Source organism: Peromyscus maniculatus, chromosome 3 (genome assembly GCF_049852395.1).
Source record: "Peromyscus maniculatus bairdii isolate BWxNUB_F1_BW_parent chromosome 3, HU_Pman_BW_mat_3.1, whole genome shotgun sequence".
NCBI lineage: Eukaryota > Metazoa > Chordata > Mammalia > Rodentia > Cricetidae > Peromyscus > Peromyscus maniculatus.
Genome location: NC_134854.1, coordinates 66,404,586 through 66,423,781, shown reverse-complemented (window position 1 = coordinate 66,423,781; position 19,196 = coordinate 66,404,586). Strand labels below are relative to the sequence as shown.

Sequence of the window (19,196 nt, the reverse complement as noted above, 5' to 3'; positions counted from 1 at the left end):
GAGCTGGGCAGAGGTGCACGCCTTTAATCCCAGCACTTGGGAGGCAGAGACAGGCGGATCTCTATGAGTTCGAGGCCAGCCTGGTCTACAGAGTGAGATCCAGGACAGGCACCAAAACTACACAGAGAAACCCTGTCTCGAAAAACAAACGAACAAAAACAAAACAAAACAAAAATAGTCTACTGAGTGAGTTCCAGGACAGCTAGGGCTACACAGACCCTGTCTCAACAAACAAACAAACAAACAAAACAAAAAAAAAGAATGAAAACAAAAATAAAGCCAGGTAGTGATGACACTCACCTTTAATCTCAGCACTCAGGAGGAAGAGGCAGGTGATCTCTTGAGTTTGAAGCTAGCCTGGTTTACAAATTGAGTTCCAGGACAGCCAAGGCTACATAGAGAAACCCTGTCCTGAAAATCCAAAAAGAAAGAATAAATGCCATCAAGGAAGGGGTGAGATGTATACAGGATGAAACACACCTTTATACACTTACACAGTGTTGGTAGGAATGTAAATTAGCCCAACCACTGGGAAATCGGTATGGAAGTTCCTCAAAAATCTAAAAACAGAACTACCATACGATCTTAGTAGATCACTCCTGGGCAAACTGTATACCTAGGTTTACTGAAAGTATTCATAGTAGCCAATCTATGGAATCTGCCTATCAATACCTGTCTTATCAGTGGCCAAATGGATAAACAAAATGGAATATATTCCCACAATGGAGTATTACTCAGCCTTAAAGAAGAATACAATTGTGTTATTTGTAAGAAAAGGGTGGAAGTGGAAATAATGTTAAGCAAAATAAGCCAGACTTAGACAACTAATGTTTTCTCACGTATTAAAATTAAATTTAAAAAGAGAGGAGGTCTAGAGATGACTCAGTTAATAGAGGCTTGTGTGGTAAGCATGGAACCCTGGGTTTGATCTCCAGTACATATAAACGTGGGCATGGTGGTTCATGCCCATAACCCTAGCACTCAGGAGGGACAGGAGAATCACAAGTTCAAGGTCATCCTGAGCTACACAGAGAGTTTAAGGTTTGGGCTACATGAAACCCTGAAAAACATCCTGGTAACACAGGTTCATAATCTCAGTCATCTCATCTACTTTGGAGGCTGACATACAAGGATCATCACCAGTTGTGTGATTATGTGGGTGTGTACGCACTGGGATTGAAGCTCAGTGGTAGACACTTTTGTGTGAAGCAGGCACAGGGCCCTCAGTTCAGTCCTTAGCGTGGCACAAACATGCAAACAAGGCTGGGCGGTGGTGGCGCACGCCTTTAAACCCAGCACTCGGGAGGCAGAGCCAGGTGGATCTCCGTGAGTTCGAGGCCAGCCTGGGCTACAGAGTGAAATCCAGGAAAGGCGTAAAGCTACACAGAGAAACCCTGTCTCGAAAAAACAAAAAACAAACAACAACAACAAACCATGCAAACAAACAAACAAAGCGTGAAGGTAGGAGTTAAGAGGTAGGACAAGAAAAAGCAGTGAAGATGAATGATGACATACGCCATCTACATGTGTGGAACGTGACAGTAAAACTCTCTTTTGTAGCTGATGTATGCTCTTCTCAGTAAGGCTTAAGTGAGGCTCCTTAAGGCTTCCTCAGGAGTCAAGGAATAACTTCTGAGTACTGACGTGAGCTTAATTAGTAATGAGACAGGCAAGCGTAGAGAACGGCTCAGCAGCTTCAAACTCCACTTAGTTTGGACCGTTCACTTTTCTAACAATTCACTTGGCAATCTAGGACTCCCACCCGCCTGTACTATGCACCCAGGCATCTCTCCCAACAGTCCACCCAGCGTCCTGTTGGAAATCTGGGCCTCTGTATCAGCTTGTAGATATACCAACTTTAAACAATGAAATAACTTTCTTCTCTCTCAGTGACCTAGTCTAGATAAGGCCCCATTTCTACTCAGACATGTTTTGGAACGCATTCTGAAAACAAGAGAGATGGAATAATCTGGCCTAAACTGGTTTTGGGTGCATGTGCAATAAGAGAAACTGTGCCCTTTGAAGTTCTAGGGGAGAATCCTCTATTATTGTTTTATGCCTACAGTAGTTGGGATTGCACATGATTAAATCAGATGCATGGGTGTGGGGAGACTGCAGCATTTGAAAGCACTCGATGCACAGGCACAGGCACCGCAGCCCGGGACTCATACAAAAAGGCAGGCGTGGTTGGATATGCCTGTAACCGCAGAGCTATGGGGCGAGGTGGGTGGGTATCTCCGCACTGTGTGAAGGGGTATTGCAGTGACTGGTGTAATAAAAAACTGAACAGCCAATAGCTGGGCAGGAGGTATAGACAGGACTTCCGGGTGGAGAGAGAAAGTAGGAGGAGGATCTAGGTATGCAGGAGGAAACATTGAGCAAGATGGGTGGTACGTGACAGAGTAAGATTAATAAAAATATGCTATTTAAGTTATAAGAGCCAGTTAAAAACAAGCCTAAGCTAAGGCCAAGCTTTCATAATTAGTAAGTCTCCATGTTGTTATTTGTGAGCCAGCAGCCCAAAGAAAAATCTGACCACAGGGAGTGTGGAGACAGGATTGATAAGGCTTGTTGGCTGCCAGCCTCACTCCAGGTTCAGTGAGAGACCCTATCTCAAGGAAATAAGGCAGAGAGTGATAGAGTAGGACACCTGACATCTCTCTCTCTCTCTCTCTCTCTCTCTCTCTCTCACACACACACACACACACACACACACACACACACACACACACGCACATACCCATGCAATTTTAAAGGGCTGGTAAGATAACTTGGCAGGTAAAAAAAATCTCTTGCCACCAAAGTTTGATGACTTGAGTTTGATCTTGGGAATTTATGGTGGAAGGAGAGAATCATTTCAGAAGGTTGTCTTCTGACATCAATGTGCATGTAGTATACACACAATAATAAGAATGTAAAGATGAGATGCATCATGGGAAAGGTCACAAGTCGTATGCAAAAGCTTATGTAACTCTAGCTGGGCAGAGGTGGCACACACCTTTAATCCCAGCACTCGGGAGGCAGAGCTAGGCAGATCTCTGTGAGTTCAAAGCCAGCCTGGTCTACACAGCAAGATCCAGGACAGGCACCAAAACTACACAGAGAAACCCTACCTCGAAAAGCCAAAAAAAAAAAAAAAAAAAAAAAAAAAAAAAACCAAAAAACAAAAACAAATTTATGTAATTCAAACCTGTCTGTCAAAATAGAGAACCACTTTTATTACACCCCTTAGTAACCAGCCTCTCTTTCCCTTAGACTGCATAAAAGGAAGCCCCAAACCGTAACCAGGACCCTTGAGTGCATTCTCACTCCTGTGCCCTTGGTCAAGAGTCGCAGTATATTTCTGGTCTGTACTATTACTTGGCCTTTGAATAAAGTTTTCTTGCTACTTTGAAGTCTGTATATGCTTATTTCAATTGTGTAAGCTGCCAATAGTACTACTTAACTGGTGGAGATTATTCTAGGAACATGCTCAAGAGTGTTTAAATGACATATAAGAACTAGTATACCATTTCTTGCCAGGTGATGGTGACCCAAGCCCTTAATCCCAGTACTCAGGAGGCAGAGGCAGGTAGATCTCTGTGAGTTTGAGGCCAGCCTGGTCTATAGAGCGAGATCCAGGACAGGCTCTAAAAGCTACACAGAGAAACCATCTTGAAAAAACAAAACAAAAAGGAACACTGTAAAGGAAAAACATTTCTCTCTCTCTTTTTTTAAAGATGTATTTATTTATTATGTATATAGTGTTCTGCCTACAAGCCAGAAGAGGGCACCAGATCTCATTACAGATGGTTGTGAGCCACCATGTGGTTGCTGGGAATTGAACTCAGGACCTCTGGAAGAACAGCCAGAGCTCTTAACCCCTGAGCCATCTCTCCAGCCCCCAGAAAAACATTTCTCAAGGGGTAGGAGGGGGACAATGGTTAGACGGGTTTTCGACTATGTTATAGTCTCTGGAACAGTTTCCTAAGCATCATTTTCCTGTCTAGGTGATTGACAGGCCCATTTGGATTACCTCCTCCCCACCCCGTGTGTGTGTTTGTGTGTTTGTGTGTGTGTATTGCATGTGTGTACCCCCTTGTCTCTATGTTCACCACATGTGTGCAAATGCCTGCAAAGGCCAGTAGAGGGCACCAGATATCCTGGAACTGTTCACAGGCAGTTTGGAGTCACCTGGTATGGGTGCTAGGAATCACACCATGATTCTCTGCAAGTGCTCTTAACAGCTGAGCCATCTTCCAGTCTTTGGATTAACTCTTAAAGGAAAAGGCAATAGTACATTTTTGTTCATTACCAAAAAGCCTCCCGCTTATATAGCAATCTATAATATTCCTGCCAGTTCAGAAAGTCTTGTTTCTACCCAGGGCCGAAGTTAGAACTTATGGTCTACTCTTTAAAGTACAAACAATGTAGCAGCAGATTAAAAGGAATTAAAGGGGGAGTCTATGAGAAATAGCCTGTTACCAGGACGAGACAAGCTTCCCTTAGTGGGCTTCAACAAAGCATCCCCTCCCCTTCTTCCCTTTTCTAATCTTTGCAAACCTTAAAAATCTTGGGTGATGCTTTCTCTCTCAAAATTAGTGTGCTAGCAAAGACACAGGAAGCAGGGTCTGAAGCTGCTAACCTTCAAGCCTAATTTCTATTTAGCTTGGGAAAATGTAGAGGAAAAGGGGCTCACTTTCTGAGAGTGCACTCAAGGAAAGTAATGGTTTCTTTTGCTTCCTTAGGTGTCATCAATAATAAGGCACCAGTGGACAGGAGCCTGGAGAGGTAACAAGGGTCAAAAAAGAGTTACATTGTTTTTGAAGCTACAAATCTAGAGTTTACAATGTACCTAACACTAAGTCTGTTAGAGATTTTAGACAGTAAGACTCAAGGAAATGAAACAGGACAAGTCACTGTTGCACGAATCCTAAATGGTCTTATAATAAAAACCCAGAGTCAGATATCAGGGTGAAAGCTGGAAGATCAGAGAAGCAGAGCAAGTCACCTCACCAACTCCTCAACCTGACGGAGCATCTGCAGGAGAGTGAATTCCTGTCTCCTGCCTGATATTCTTTTCTCTGCCCAGCCATATCACTTTCTCCTTCAACCTCTCTAGTGCTAGGATTAAAGGTGCGTGATCCCAAGTGCTGGAATAAAAAGTGTGTGACACTACTGCCTGACCTCTGCGGCTAACTCTGTGGTTGGCTCTGTCCTCTGATCTTCAGCCAAGCTTTATTTCTTAGATTACAAATATATCATCACAAGTCACAGCTAATTGTCCATAAAGCTAAACTCAGAAAAGTGGTCCTCTGACTCTTTCCACAACACTTATAACCGCTCTGATGGAATCCAGTAACTCTCGGCGAAGACACCAAGTTTCAGAACAACATCTGGCACTTTCTAAAAGTTTGACCAGCGATGCACGAGGCTCTGCAATTTCAGTTTCATGAAACCAAGGCTCCTTTCTCGTACGGAGCCCTGTTGGTGATGTCCGCGAAGGGCTACCTCACTTTCAGTGCCGCCTCTGCCCAGCAGCACCTCACTCATCCTTTTCCCTCCACCTCTCCTCGTCTTCTCCCATTGTTTGGGCCAGCTCTCTCTAGATGCATGCTGGGAAGCGTAGTCGCACTCCCTGCTGGTTAAACCAGTTGAGCGGCCGGGTAAACTTATCTGCTCGAGGTTGGGTACGGTCTGGAAGAGCAGCTCGCCTCTCCGAGGAGCAATCTGGGATTTGCAGTTTCCAGCGCTTTAAGCCAGCCTGCTGGGACAGGACTCTTGGACTCTAATCCTCCCCCAACCTGGAGCCTTGCGCGTTCTGATGGCGTCACTAGGACCGCGCAACACCTGGGATTCGTGGTAGTTCTTGAGGAGAGTCCCGCCCGACGTCGTTGCAAGTCAAGAACTACATTTCCCAGGAGCTCTCGCGGCGGCGCGCCGAGGGCCGCCCGGGGCCGTGATTGGCTGGCGAGCCGGCCGCACGCGGAGGAGCTCAAGGAGCAGCTCTGTTGCGACAGAGGCCGAGCGGCGAGGCCCCGTGAGTTGAGGGGGAAGGGGAGCCGGAGGGGAGGAGAGTGCGGACCCGTGAGCAGGAAGCGGGAGGAGAAGCGGAAGGGAGATCAGGGTCGGGATGGAAAGGGCCGAAAGGGAAAAGGACTGGCCCAGGCAGAGACGCCGGCGCGCGGGTTGTGGGGGAGGTTAGGGGCAGCGAGCGCGGAGACCCTTTGGGACCCGCCGCGGAAGACGCGTGGCTCCCGGGCAGAAAGCGCGCCGCAGCCGGTGGGGTGGAGGGGAGCGACCCAAACCAAGTCCGGACGAACTCCTGGCGAAGACCCGAGGAGGAGGCGGCCGGCTGAGGTGCGCGAGCGCCAAGTTGGGAAACTAGAGACTAGGGGCAGAACGGTCCCTCGCTGAAGGCCCGGGCGGGGGGAGAGCGCATCCGAGTGAGGCCGGCGGCGGGGATTGGCGGCGGGGATTGGCGCGCGAGCCCTGGAGGAGGAGGAGAAGAGGCTGCAAGACCGATCGGTCGGTCGAGGGAGTGCGAGGGACCCTGGCAAAGTTGGCCGAGGCCAGGCGGGGACAGAGTGAGCCACCGGAGTCTTGATAGGAAAATTCCAGGGAGGGACGGGCTACGGTTCCGACATTCTTACCTGTAAGTTTAGAATTCTGGAGTACCGGTGTGCTTTTCTTCAGACTCCGGAAAGAACGGTAACGACCCCCGTGGCTCATCACCATGCCCTCCGACCTGGCCAAGAAGAAAGCAGCCAAAAAGAAGGAAGCTGCCAAAGCTCGCCAGCGGCCCAGAAAGGGACACGAGGAGAATGGAGACGCCGTCACGGAACCTCAGGTGGCGGAGGAGAAAAATGAGGAGGCCAATGGCAGAGAGACCACAGGTGATGGAGGGGAATTGGGTGGATTTCCTGAGCTGGTTGCCCCAGCCAAAATGAGAATCTGGATGCAGAGGCAATGAAGCGTGTGTCTTAGTTGGATGCAGATGCACGGGCCTGTAATCCCTGCATTTAGGAGGCTAAGGCAGAAAGATGGAGGGGTTTGAGGCCAGCCCGGGCTTCTTTTACAGAGTAAAAATCCCAACACACACGTCTTTGTAGGCCATGAAACTTTTCAGTGACAACAAACCCATGAAGTTAAAGATAGTGCCACCTTGTTACTGATCAAGGGAACTGAAGTGGCAAACACAGATGGGAGCCGTTCTGTCCTGGTGCTGTGGAGGACAGTAAAAGAAAAGGCAACTTCCTGTCATTTTTCTGAGTTTTCCTTCCGACCTATGGTAGCGAGTATGTCAGGCTTTACCATATGGTACTCTTGATGTCACAGGGATAGTGATTATACTAATGAGAATAACTTATTGTTACATATTGGGGTTTTGTTGTTGTTGGTTTGGTTTTGGTTTTGGGGTTGGCTTTCCTGAGACAGGGTTTCTCTGTGTAACAGCCCTGAACTGGCTTTGTAGACCAGGCTGGCCTTGAACTCACAGTGACGCGTCTGCCTCTGGCTCCTTAGTGCTGGGATTAAAGGTGTGCACCACCTCGCCCGCTTGTTACACACTGTTTTATGTGGTTTTCCTGAGCTGTGGCTTTGTTGTTTGGGGGATTATTGAGCATTTCTCCTCACTGGTTGTGCTACCGCTCACTCATACCATGTAAACATAGTTTGCTTTCAGAACATTTGTTTTCTCGTTTCCTTTCTCTGATGATGTGACAAACATTCTGTGACTGAAACCAGTTTGGGAGGGAAGTAAGGCCAGGACTGTGTAGGGAATGCTGCTTTCTGGTTTGCTCAGCTAGCTTTCGTACGTAGGGCCGGCGCTGCCCACTCTGGACTGGACCCTCTCCATTCATTAGCAGTTAAGACAGTGCCTTACAGACATGGCCGCTGGCCAGTCTGATGGAGGCAGTTCTTGAGTTGAGGCTCCCTCTTTCCAGGTTTTTGTGAAGTTGACAGCTGAAGTTAACTGACGAGGGGGAAACTTGGCGGTGCATAATAGTGAGCACCGTGGTTTAATGCCTGTCTCCTCATTGCCCCTGAGAACTGGCTGCTCAGCCCTCCTGCTGATGTAGACTGCTCGTTGTCCTTTGGCTGTTCCCACACTTTTTGTCCTTTCACACATTAAGTTTTGATACCATAGTGCTTGTTCAAAGCCTGACTCTATGGCAGTGCCTTCTGATGACGTCTAACATGGGTCGTGTTCCTATTTGCTGTCCCCTGTGCCATTTTGCAGTGTTAGTTATGTCTGTTTTAGTTTTAGTCATCTCAGTTGTTTATATGGATATGTGTGGACCGTGTTTTGAGTGGTGTGTGTGTGTGTGTGTGTGTGTGTGTGTGTGTGTGACTTGTACTATAGATAAACACTAAATATTTGAAGAAACATAGTAACATTAATAATGGGAACAGAAATAATGGAAAATATAGTTAAAACTGACAAAGTGGTAAGAATTGTCTCCAAAATAAGAGTTCTAGAAGGAAGCTAGTATGATCAAGTTAGGCAGTGAGGAGGCTTATCCCTGGCTAGGGTTGTGGAAGGTGAGGAAGTTAAGCACAGTGGGAGGGAAAGGACGTTGGAAGGGCAAGAGAACTTAGAAAGAGTGCGAAGTAAAACTTGCCTGTGAAAGCAGAGTGTTGGGCAGGTCTGTGTCGTGTGCACTAGGTATAACGCTCTCGGAACTCCTGAGTCTGCCTTGATGACCTGAGCTCAAGTCATGCGGGATCCGAGTCTGTCTGACAGCCCCTTCCTTCCCAAATACATCCGAGTCTGTCTGACAGCCCCTTCCCAAATACATCCGAGTCTGTCTGACAGCCCCTTCCCAAATACATCCGAGTCTGTCTGACAGCCCCTTCCCAAATACATCCGAGTCTGTCTGACAGCCCCTTCCCAAATACATCCGAGTCTGTCTGACAGCCCCTTCCCAAATACATCCGAGTCTGTCTGACAGCCCCTTCCCAAATACATCCGAGTCTGTCTGACAGCCCCTTCCCAAATACATCCGAGTCTGTCTGACAGCCCTTCCCAAATACATCCGAGTCTGTCTGACAGCCCCTTCCCAAATACATCCGAGTCTGTCTGACAGCCCCTTCCCAAATACATTTGTCTCCAGAAGTGGATCTGCTGACCAAGGAGCTAGAGGACTTTGAGATGAAGAAAGCTGCTGCCCGCGCCGTCACCGGCGTCCTGGCCTCTCACCCCAACAGTACTGACGTCCACATCATCAACCTCTCGCTCACCTTCCATGGTCAAGAGCTGCTCAGTGACACCAAACTGGAACTAAACTCAGGCCGACGTTATGGCCTCATCGGCTTAAATGGAATCGGTGAGGCCCTTAGAGGGCGAAGTGGGAGGGTTCTCTTTCTTGGATCATCTGTTACTCAGTGAGTATTTAGCACTAGCAAAGCAAGAAAGGGGAGTTATGACCCAGCAGTATGCAGTAAGTACCAAGTGAGTAGTTTTTGAGAGAAGGTGCTAGAGAAGTTGGTGGGGGAAACAGGAATGGGGAGTAGTGTGTGAAGCCACTGTAAATGAACAGGACTTCACAGGAGCAGGAGCACAAGACTTGAAGTTGGAAAGGGAGTCTTGAGAGTGAGCAAAAGAAGGCAAGCACTTCAAGAATGGGGGTCCTGGACTGCCTGTTAGGAGCAGGTGCAGGGACAGTGAGGAAGTGGCCCAGTGTCTTTGTGTCGTTCTCTTAGGAAAGTCCATGCTGCTCTCTGCTATCGGGAAACGTGAAGTGCCCATCCCCGAGCACATAGACATCTACCATCTGACTCGCGAGATGCCTCCTAGCGACAAGACACCCTTGGAGTGTGTGATGGAGGTGGACACAGAGCGGGCCATGCTGGAGAGGGAGGCTGAGCGGTTAGCTCATGAGGATGGTATGGCTCTATACCCAGGGGTGGGGAAGGCTTCCTCCTGGGACCCTCAGGGAGCTGATGGTCATGTGCCACCCACAGCGGAGTGTGAGAAGCTCATGGAACTGTATGAGCGGCTGGAAGAGCTGGATGCTGATAAAGCCGAGATGAGGGCCTCAAGGATCTTACACGGATTGGGTTTCACACCTGCCATGCAGCGCAAGAAGCTGAAAGACTTCAGTGGTGGCTGGCGGATGAGAGTTGCTCTTGCCAGGTGAGTCCTCCCTTCCCCTCTTTCCTTGGAGCCCCCGTCTCTTGGAATGTTCACCCTGGTAGGACTGTAGAACTGGTCTCATGGTCAGTATGTATCAGATGAGATAACCATCAGTGATGTGGCTTAGGTAGGTATGTGGACTGGACTGAGTGTCTGGCTGAGGTACTCAAAAATACTCCATGCTCAGTGCTGGGTCCTCAGCACATGGTCCAGGAGTCCTCTGAGCAGACTGAGTAAAACAGTGGAGTTAGGTTTTTCTTCCACTTTGACCCCCTTCCTGCCTTTTGTGCTTCCATCCTGCTCATTTTTATGATAGTAAAATATTGGACAGCATTGATGTCACCTGTCCTTTTTACCCTTGGAAACCTGTGCTTAAAATGAGTTTCTATAGTCCAGCACTACTTCAGTGCCCCTCCCCAGAGGGCTGAGTTGTATTCCTTTGTTTTCTAGTACAATAGTGAATATCTATTGAGGCTGCATGCTTTATAAAGAAAGGAGGCTCATAGTCCTGGAGGTACAAGGCCAAAGGGCCTTATCTGATGGTGGCTTGGCTAGCAGAGTTCTGACGTGTAGTGTAGGCTTCATGTGGTGAGAGATGGGAAGGTGGTGTGTCTGTCTTCTTGTCTCCTTATAAAGCCACGAGAGTGTGCTCACTGGGCTCTCTATCCTGATGACTGCCTAATCCTGCTCACCGTGCAGAGGCCAAGCACCAACCTTCAGAGGCATGTCTACCCTCTTAATGCTGCCTCAGTGGGGAATATTCAAGCCATAGTACTAATTAAATGGGTGAGACCGTCTGCATTGCACCATTCCTGGGAAGCAGGTTGGTGAGGCTGCCCTGTGGGGATAGAGAGTTGCTGGTGTCTTTTTTGGTTTTTGAGACAGGGTTTCTCTGTGATGAAATAAACCAGGTTGGCCTTGAACTCAGAGAGAGCTGCCTGCCTCTGAGTGCTGGGATTAACCACCGCCCGGCTTACCTGTCTTAAAATGAAGTGCAGTGCATCTGTTTGCTGACCAGAAGCTGCTCTGGCTGGCTTAGGAGCTTTAGAGATAGACAACTCTCAGCTTGAGGGTGATTCACTCAGAGATGCTCTTACCAAGTTCTCCAAGAATGGTGACCGCAGTCCGGAAGCCAGAGCTTTAGCCTGTCCTTCGATTTACTGTGTAAAAAAGGACATTCTTTGGGTGCTTGCTGGAGTCTGGCAGCCCCATCAGCTAGTCTAACCAGGATGGTTCTTGCTTTGATAACTTGATTCCTCTTGTGCCTTTGATGCTCACCAACTGCCATCTCAAACCTCACAGGTGCAAAAGGCCTCAGCCTTTCCTGTAGGCTGCACTCCTGTAACTCAGTCCTGAGTTCTGGAGCCCTTTTTTTCTCTGATGTAGAAAATGGATTGGTGTTGTGGAATCTTTAACTATGTAAAGATATGTTGCATTTGTTTATGCTACATTTGTTTTAACTATGCAAGGATATGTTACATTGTTTATGCTGCTTTTTTTTTTTTTGCGTTTGTTTAACTATAGAAAGGTGTGTTGCATTTGTTTTATCTTGCCTGCTTAAGGCACCTGATTAGTCTAATAAAAAGCTGAAGGGCCAATAACTAATCAGTAGAGGGATAGGTGAGGCTGGCAGGCAGAGAGAACAAGTAGGAAAAGTAATCTAGGCTCCAGGGAGGAGAGAAGGAGGAAGAAAGAGAGGGAGACACCAGGGGCCAGCTAGCCAGGCAGCTGACAGACAGACGGACACAGAGGAAGCTGTACATGCAGAATGAAAGAAAGGTAAAAAGCCCTGAGGCAAAACATAGATGAATAGAAACAGGTTAAATTAAGATAAAAGAGCTAGTGGGACAAGTCTAAGCTAAGGCCAAACATTCATAATTAATAAGTCTCTGTGCCATGATTTGGGAGCTGGCGGTCCAAGAATCCTGCTACAGAGTGGCTTGAGGATTCAGTCTAGACCTGACCAGCATCATGGCAGGCAAGCTGTGCCTTCCGTTCAGCATTCAGGGTGACTGTTGTTTTTTGTGTCCTTCAGAGCCCTCTTTATTCGGCCCTTCATGCTGCTTCTGGATGAGCCCACCAACCACCTGGACCTGGATGCTTGCGTGTGGCTGGAAGAAGAACTTAAGACGTAAGGAGTGGGGCTGAGAGCACAGATCCCGGAGGGGTCAGTAGCAGAGCCCAAAGGTGTAGGTGCCCAGAGAGAGGCCAGATGTAGCCAGTGCCAAACGCAGTTAGAGAGTGGGCCTTTCTGTTTCACTGGGGTGGTTTTGTTGTTGTTGTTGTTGTTGTTGTTGTTTTAAGTCTGAATTGTGTGAGCCTTTAAAACCAAATCCTTTTGTTTTTCCTATGTCCGAAGTACAGCATCTTTATTAAAGGCAATGTTTAATTGTATGTGTCTATCGGTGTATGTGTACAAACACAAATCATGTAAAGTGAGTCTAATGTTTAAATTCATGATGTGGTGATAAAGAAAAATATTAACAAATATGATCATGGTTCTTTTATAACCAAAGAACTGAGTAGCTTGGAATATTGTCTCAGCTTTAAAAGGAAACAGGATATACCTTAGCGCTGTCTCAAAAGAAAGGGCTCATGTTTCTCTTATTGAATCGGTTTGAGCTGGCCCTGCCCGCAGTTCTGGATGCCTTTTATTGTATATACAGACTGTTGACTTCACCACTACTCCATCTCTACTCCATTCTGCTGATACAACAGAAGCCTCAGGCTTAGGCTGTCTTACCATGGAAAAGCTCCTGGAGCCCTTTACTGAGGGAATGTAGTGCTGCTTAGGTCCCTGCTTGCCGCAGGAGCTACGAGGGCACTTGAGTGTGAGGGGGGAGAGGGTGAGGGCTTTCTGGGTCTGGCTATGTAGGCTTTTTTGACTAGTCTCTTGTTTGCAACCTTCCTGATTGGCTCTTTGGCTTCACAGTTTCAAGCGCATCCTGGTCCTTGTGTCCCATTCCCAGGACTTTCTGAATGGGGTCTGTACCAACATCATCCACATGCACAACAAGAAACTCAAGTATTACACGGTGAGTGGGCCTTGGCTCCTGCACTTGCTAAGTCTTTGAGTTTGTTATTAAGTATGATACAGTCTTCTAAAGAAGTCCTTTGGCCCGTTTTGTTTTAGTTCCAAAGCCTTTGCTTCTGACTGTAGGCCATGGGTGTGTGTGTGTGTGTGTGTGTGTGTGTGTGTGTGTGTGTGTGTGTGTGTGTTTACCTTATGCAAAGAAGTTGACTTCTGTGAGTGCCTGGGGAAGGCTCTGATCATGCTGCAGCCCCCAGAGGTGTTGGATCCTCTGGAGCTGGAGTTAGAGGCAGTTGTGAGCACCTGATGTGTATTTTTTAAGTAAAAAAATAGAGCTAGGCATTCCATGAGTTGGCTGTTTGAAACCAGGAACTTATGCAGGGACACTTGGCTCAGTCTGGGAGGAAGGGACTGGACCTCCCTGGACTGAGTCTACCAAGTCGATCACAGTCCTCGGGGGAGGACTTGTCCTGGAGGAGGTGGGAATGGAGGGTGGGCTGGGGGTAAGGGGAGGGCATGGGAGGGGGGAGAATAGGGGAACCCATGGCTGATATGTAGAACTGAATGGTATTGTAAAATAAAAAATATATATCACAAAAAAAAAAAAAAATAGAGCTAGGTGTGGTAGCATCTACATGACCCCAGCACTATGCTGGCTGAAGTGGGAGGGTCGTTCCAGCCTGGATTCCACAGTGAGCATCAGTTTCAAATAGGAAAAGGGAAAACAGACCTTTTCATTCATAGTCACAGTCACTGTGGGAGCATTAATAGTTTCTTATATCACCTTCCAAAACTGCGTATTTGCAATCATTTGTAGAAAATATTATACATGGATACATTCTTTATCTTTAATCTTCTAGAATCTAAGTTTTTTTTCTTTGTGTATATGGGTATGTCTACATGTGTCTCTGCACCCCATAAGTGCAGTGCCCAATGAGGCCAGAAGAGGGTATCAGATCCTCTGGAGTTACAGACAGTTGTGAGCCACCATGTGGGTGCTGAGAATTGAACCCAGATCCTTTGGAAGAACAGCCAGTGCTCTTAACCACTGAGCCATCTCCAGCCCCTCTTCTGTAATCCTTAATAATCATTATATTTTTCAGGTTACTTTTAAAATTAGTAATGCTTTTTAGAGGAGTATGCAGTCTGCCTCTTTAGTGATGCGTTACCATTGTGTGTGGATATCCTGTGACTTGTTTGTTAGGTCTTTTTAATGGAGGACTAGCTTGAGTCTTAGGCTTTGTTTGGTTCAAATAGAAACAATGGCAATCCAGTTGGGCATGATCCCAAGTCCAGGTGGTTTGTTTTCCCTTGTGGGGGGCAACCCTTATTATCCTAAGTGGCATTAGCCTCTAGGTGGACAGCAGGAGGTGGTGGAGGGCCTGAGCTCCGTGGTGTCCGCATGATTGTGTCGAAGGCTTCTACGGACACCGAGTGTTCTCTGGGTTCACCTTAGGATTTATCCTGGGCCCTGCCGTGGCTTGGCTGAGTAAAAGGCATGGGACTAATGAACATCCATGCATTTCTGGTTGGGCTGGAGCATGGCCTAGCGGGGCACCCTTGCCTCACATGTCACATTAGTGCCCTGGGTTCCGTCCTCGGCTCTGCAGAAATAGACACCAAGCTCTAGGTTAGCATTGCTGCTTTAATGCAGCTGGTGCTGCTGCTGCTGCTGTCACCCTTGGATCTGAGGGAGAACCCAGGACTGAGCCCCTTGCCTGGGTTCCCCACAGGGTAATTATGATCAGTACGTGAAGACGCGGCTGGAGCTGGAGGAGAACCAGATGAAGAGGTTCCACTGGGAGCAGGACCAGATCGCACACATGAAGGTCGGAGGCTGTGCTGCCCTTCTGTGCTTCTGCTGGGAAGTGATGGGGGCTGGAGGAGGCCGGGAAGAAATGGGGTTATCTCTTACTCAAGGCTTAAGAGTTGATGCCAGGCATGGTCGTGCAAGCCTTTAATCCCAGCACTTGGAAGGCAGAGGCAGGAGGATCTCTATGAGTTCAAGGCTAGCCTGGTCTACAGAGTGAGTTCCAGGACAGCCAGGGCTACACAGAGAAACCCTGTCTCAAAAAACTTTAAAAAAACCAAAGCTGCTACTTGTGGTGTCCTGTGCACATGCACACTTCAAGCCCCAGCTTGTCTCTTGCACACACTCCGATTCCTCTTCTGGTCTCTTACAGAACTACATTGCCAGGTTTGGCCATGGCAGTGCCAAGCTGGCCCGGCAGGCTCAAAGCAAAGAGAAAACGCTACAGAAGATGATGGCATCAGGACTGACAGAAAGGGTCGTGAGTGACAAGGTGAGGTCTGATGGTTAGGTTAGGTGGCTGAAGTATGGGTTTAAAAAAAAGCACTGACATGAAAATGCCTCCTCTTCTTAGACGCTGTCGTTTTATTTCCCACCGTGTGGTAAAATCCCACCACCGGTCATTATGGTGCAGAACGTGAGCTTCAAGTATACAAAAGACGGGGTGAGTATGGCCAGAGCACATGGGAAGAGCCTGTGTATGGCTCGGGGGCCGGGTACATTTCGCATGGGCAGTTTCAGCAGTGGGGGCCTCCCCATCCTTGCTGACTGCTGACTTTTGCCAGGGGGTGGATGATTTTCAGGCTTAGCAGATGGAAGCAGTGGGTTTGGGTCAGCTTCGACAGTGATCCCTCCTCCATTCTGCCCACCTGTGGAGTTGGCATGCCAGCCAGAGGAGATTCTAACCTTTGTTCTGTCTCTTTACCCGCCTCAGCCTTGCATCTACAATAATCTAGAGTTTGGCATTGACCTTGACACACGAGTGGCTCTGGTAGGACCCAACGGTGCAGGGAAGTCCACTCTTTTGAAGCTGCTGACTGGAGAGGTGCGGTGCTAAGGTGGAATGCCATGTGGGAAGCAGGGAGGGAGGAGTGCTTGGGGGGCTGAGTGAGCCACCTGGGGGGCCGGGCAGAGCTGAGGCCGGGAAGGGAGGGTGGGAAGACGGTGACTGAGAGTGCAGTGAAGGCGTGCATGTGACAGTTAGGCGGTAAGGACGGACGCTGTACACTGGAGTTTCTTTTCAGAAGACGTGTGTTGGGCCTACATCAAGTGTCTTATTGATGTATTATGCAATGGGCCTTTCATGTCCATCTAGTAAACTGCTTATCTTTGCCTCCCTTGAGTCTGTTTGAGTGAGTTGTCCTAAGTATATACGTTTACATTTGTTGTGTGTGCATTCACATGTGGTGGTCATAGGACAACTTATGGGTGTCAGTTCTCACCTTCCATCATGTGGGTTCCAGATCAGCTCAGGTTGTCAAGTGCCTTAATCCACTGAGCGTCAGCCCCGCCTCTGTAACACTGAAGAGTGCCTAGACGGTAGTTAGTCTGTGTGAGCGAAGTACATTGATGTGTGTCTGCTTCTGTTGGGGATTCTTTTTTGGCATGCTTACTTTTCTGATTCTACTTAATTCTTTCCTAGCTTCTACCCACAGATGGAATGATCCGGAAGCATTCTCATGTCAAGATAGGGCGTTACCATCAGGTACAGGCCTGGCGTTAAGGCTGGGGGTCAGCGTAGAAGGGACCACATCTGTCCAAGCCCCTCCTCTAGGAACATCAGCTTCTCCCTGCTTCTTGGACCCTGAGCAAGTGTCTGGGTGGGCTCCTGGGGCAGGCCCCTTTTAGGGTAGGCCCGGTTACACCAAGTGGCCTCCGTTAGGAGGAGGTTCCCCCAAATGTGGTGGTCTTGCTTTCTCTGCAGCATTTACAGGAGCAGCTGGACCTGGACCTTTCACCATTGGAGTATATGATGAAGTGCTACCCAGAGATCAAGGAGAAGGAGGAGATGAGGAAGATCATTGGGAGATACGGCCTCACTGGGAAACAGCAGGTGAGAGAGGAGGGCTGGGAAGGACCCCAGGTGACCAGGGAACACTTCTATCACACCTAGGTTTGGACGTGATCCCAGAGTCTCCTCCATTAGCACAGTGAGCAGGACTCTTGACAGGCTCTTGAGCCAGAGTGCTTGAGAGAGCTAGAAAACAGACCTGAAACTGTAGGATCACCGGATCATGTCATTGCACCAGAACTTACATGCTAATAGCGAGAGGCCGAGTGGTCATGTTTCTAGGTATCCCGTCAGGTCTCAAGACTAACGGCCTGGCCAGTATCGTTGCTGTGTGATCTTGGGTCATCCTAAGCTCACGTCTCACCAAAAAAAAAAAAAAAAAAGCAATAATGGTAACAGGAGCCAGAGAGGGGAGAGAAGTCCCATGCTGCATGGCAGGTGTAACACCAAGTTCTTCTGTCATGGTTCCTCTAGGTGAGCCCAATCCGGAACCTGTCGGATGGGCAGAAGTGCCGAGTGTGTCTGGCCTGGCTGGCCTGGCAGAACCCTCACATGCTCTTCCTGGACGAGCCTACCAATCACCTGGACATAGAGACCATTGATGCCCTGGCAGATGCCATCAATGAGTTCGAGGGTGGTATGATGCTAGTCAGCCATGACTTCAGACTCATCCAGCAGGTGAGTGTGGCCTGAGGCACAGAATGGAGTGATGGGCGGAAGGTTGTGTGAAGCACAGTTGTAGCACATGAGGGCATAACACACGTTTGCTAAATCAGGGAAGGGGCTCGGGTCTATGTGACCTGGTGAGAACCAGATCTCATGACTCTGTGGGGATAGTAGGTAACTTGGTATAGATGACCCAAATGAGGAAATCAGACCTTTATTACTGTGTCAAGATTCTTCAGCCCAAAAATAAGTGTTGTAGTAAGAAGGATTTAGATTAAGAGGAGGAAGGCTGCTGGCCATTTCTGTATTCTGTATTTCTAAAAAAGCAAGGGTAGAAAAACATGTGGCTCATGAAGCCTCTGAATACGTGGGGAGCCTGCTGGAGACCTCACAGTAGGGTGGTGGCAGGTGGGATCTGGCTTGGAAACTTCTAGAATACTGGTTATAGTGCTCTTGAGTAAGATGTCCCCAGAGAGAGTAAGCTGGATATGGGTTTGGGTGAGGCCTCAAGGAGAGGCTGTTTCACTCAGGAAGCCTCATGATAGTCCTGGTGGTGGAGAGGGTGCCGAGGACTGGCCAGATTGAACCCAGCATCTGCTTCCAGGTTGCACAGGAGATTTGGGTCTGTGAGAAGCAGACAATCACTAAGTGGCCCGGAGACATCCTGGCTTACAAGGAGCACCTCAAATCCAAGCTGGTGGATGAGGAGCCCCAGCTCACCAAGAGGACCCACAACGTGTGAGCCCTCAGCCAGGCTTGGGTCAGGAATGCCACCTGGAGCCTGCCAGCTGACCCCTGACCAGCCACTCAGGACAGGACCCTGGGGCTGCACTCCCGCACTGCTGCAATACTGCCCCCAGCCTCCCCTCAGCCTGCCTTCGCTGCATCTTATCTCCAGCTGGACAGCACCTGTCCGTCTCCCATCCTCCTTCCGTTTGGGTCTGTCTGTGTCTGGACTGGCTGGCTGTTCCTCCAGACCCTTGCTGGTTACCTTACCCTGAGAGATGCAGCCAAGGGTTCCTGGGTTAACCCAAGGGCCCAAGCCCTGGTCTGGCCCTGGAAGGATTCAAGAGCCTCGTTTTATGGGTTTCGGTGATGTTGGAGGAATACTGCCAGCCCACCACCCCCATTCCTTATTGCTTCTGGTTTGGAGCCCTGGGCCAGGGCCGTAGTCCTGGTCGGTATTTTAATAATTATTTAACTGTAGATCTGTGTGTCATCTACAAAGAGTCCAATAAAGAGGAATCCACGGTCTCTCCTCCCTGGGCCTCAGCATTCTTTCTCTCCCTGCAGTCAGCATCACTTCCCCTCAGCAAGCCTGTAAGGCAGAGAAGTCAGGCCCTCTGGAGCTACAGTATGTACTGCCCCCGCCCCTTCCAGGTCAGGCTTTTCCTTAGGCCTGCGTTTCATGAGACTTGGGTGTAGAGAGGGCTTGTCAGGTCACAGAGGTGGATCTTGCCAACTTTTTGGGAGTACTGGAAGCAGCTAGGAACTAACATTCCTAACAAGTTTCCTAGTGTGGATGCTGAGCAGCAGGTCATGGACCATACTTTGCAGTATG

At 48.6% G+C, this 19,196-nt stretch overlaps 1 protein-coding gene across 2 annotated transcripts; it reads left to right on the top strand.

Moving 5' to 3' along the window:
- The first annotated feature begins 5,831 nt into the window (after positions 1–5,831).
- Abcf2 (ATP binding cassette subfamily F member 2) lies at positions 5,832–18,889 on the top strand. Of its 2 annotated transcripts, none has more exons than XM_006994670.4 (15): positions 5,832–6,019; positions 6,676–6,875; positions 9,096–9,308; positions 9,685–9,867; positions 9,946–10,117; positions 12,153–12,248; positions 13,050–13,152; positions 14,882–14,977; positions 15,332–15,451; positions 15,533–15,622; positions 15,893–16,003; positions 16,601–16,663; positions 16,883–17,011; positions 17,444–17,647; positions 18,240–18,889. In XM_006994670.4, exons 2-15 carry the CDS (start codon positions 6,716–6,718, stop codon positions 18,375–18,377), a joined length of 1,878 nt encoding a protein of 625 aa, XP_006994732.1. In that variant the 5' UTR covers positions 5,832–6,019; positions 6,676–6,715; the 3' UTR covers positions 18,378–18,889. The 2 variants fall into 2 exon arrangements, with proteins under 2 accessions (XP_006994732.1, XP_006994733.1); XM_006994671.4 differs by having other exon boundaries at positions 5,998–6,339.
- Positions 18,890–19,196: the final 307 nt, after the last annotated feature.

Bases quoted from the DNA above. Each gene is read 5' to 3' on its own strand.
- Abcf2 (XM_006994670.4), top strand. From the start codon at position 6,716: ATGCCCTCCGACCTGGCCAAGAAGAAAGCAGCCAAAAAGAAGGAAGCT. The intron at 10,118-12,152 runs GTGAGTCCTCCC...TGTGTCCTTCAG, and splicing joins ATGAGAGTTGCTCTTGCCAG to AGCCCTCTTTATTCGGCCCT. The intron at 12,249-13,049 runs GTAAGGAGTGGG...TTGGCTTCACAG, and splicing joins CTGGAAGAAGAACTTAAGAC to TTTCAAGCGCATCCTGGTCC.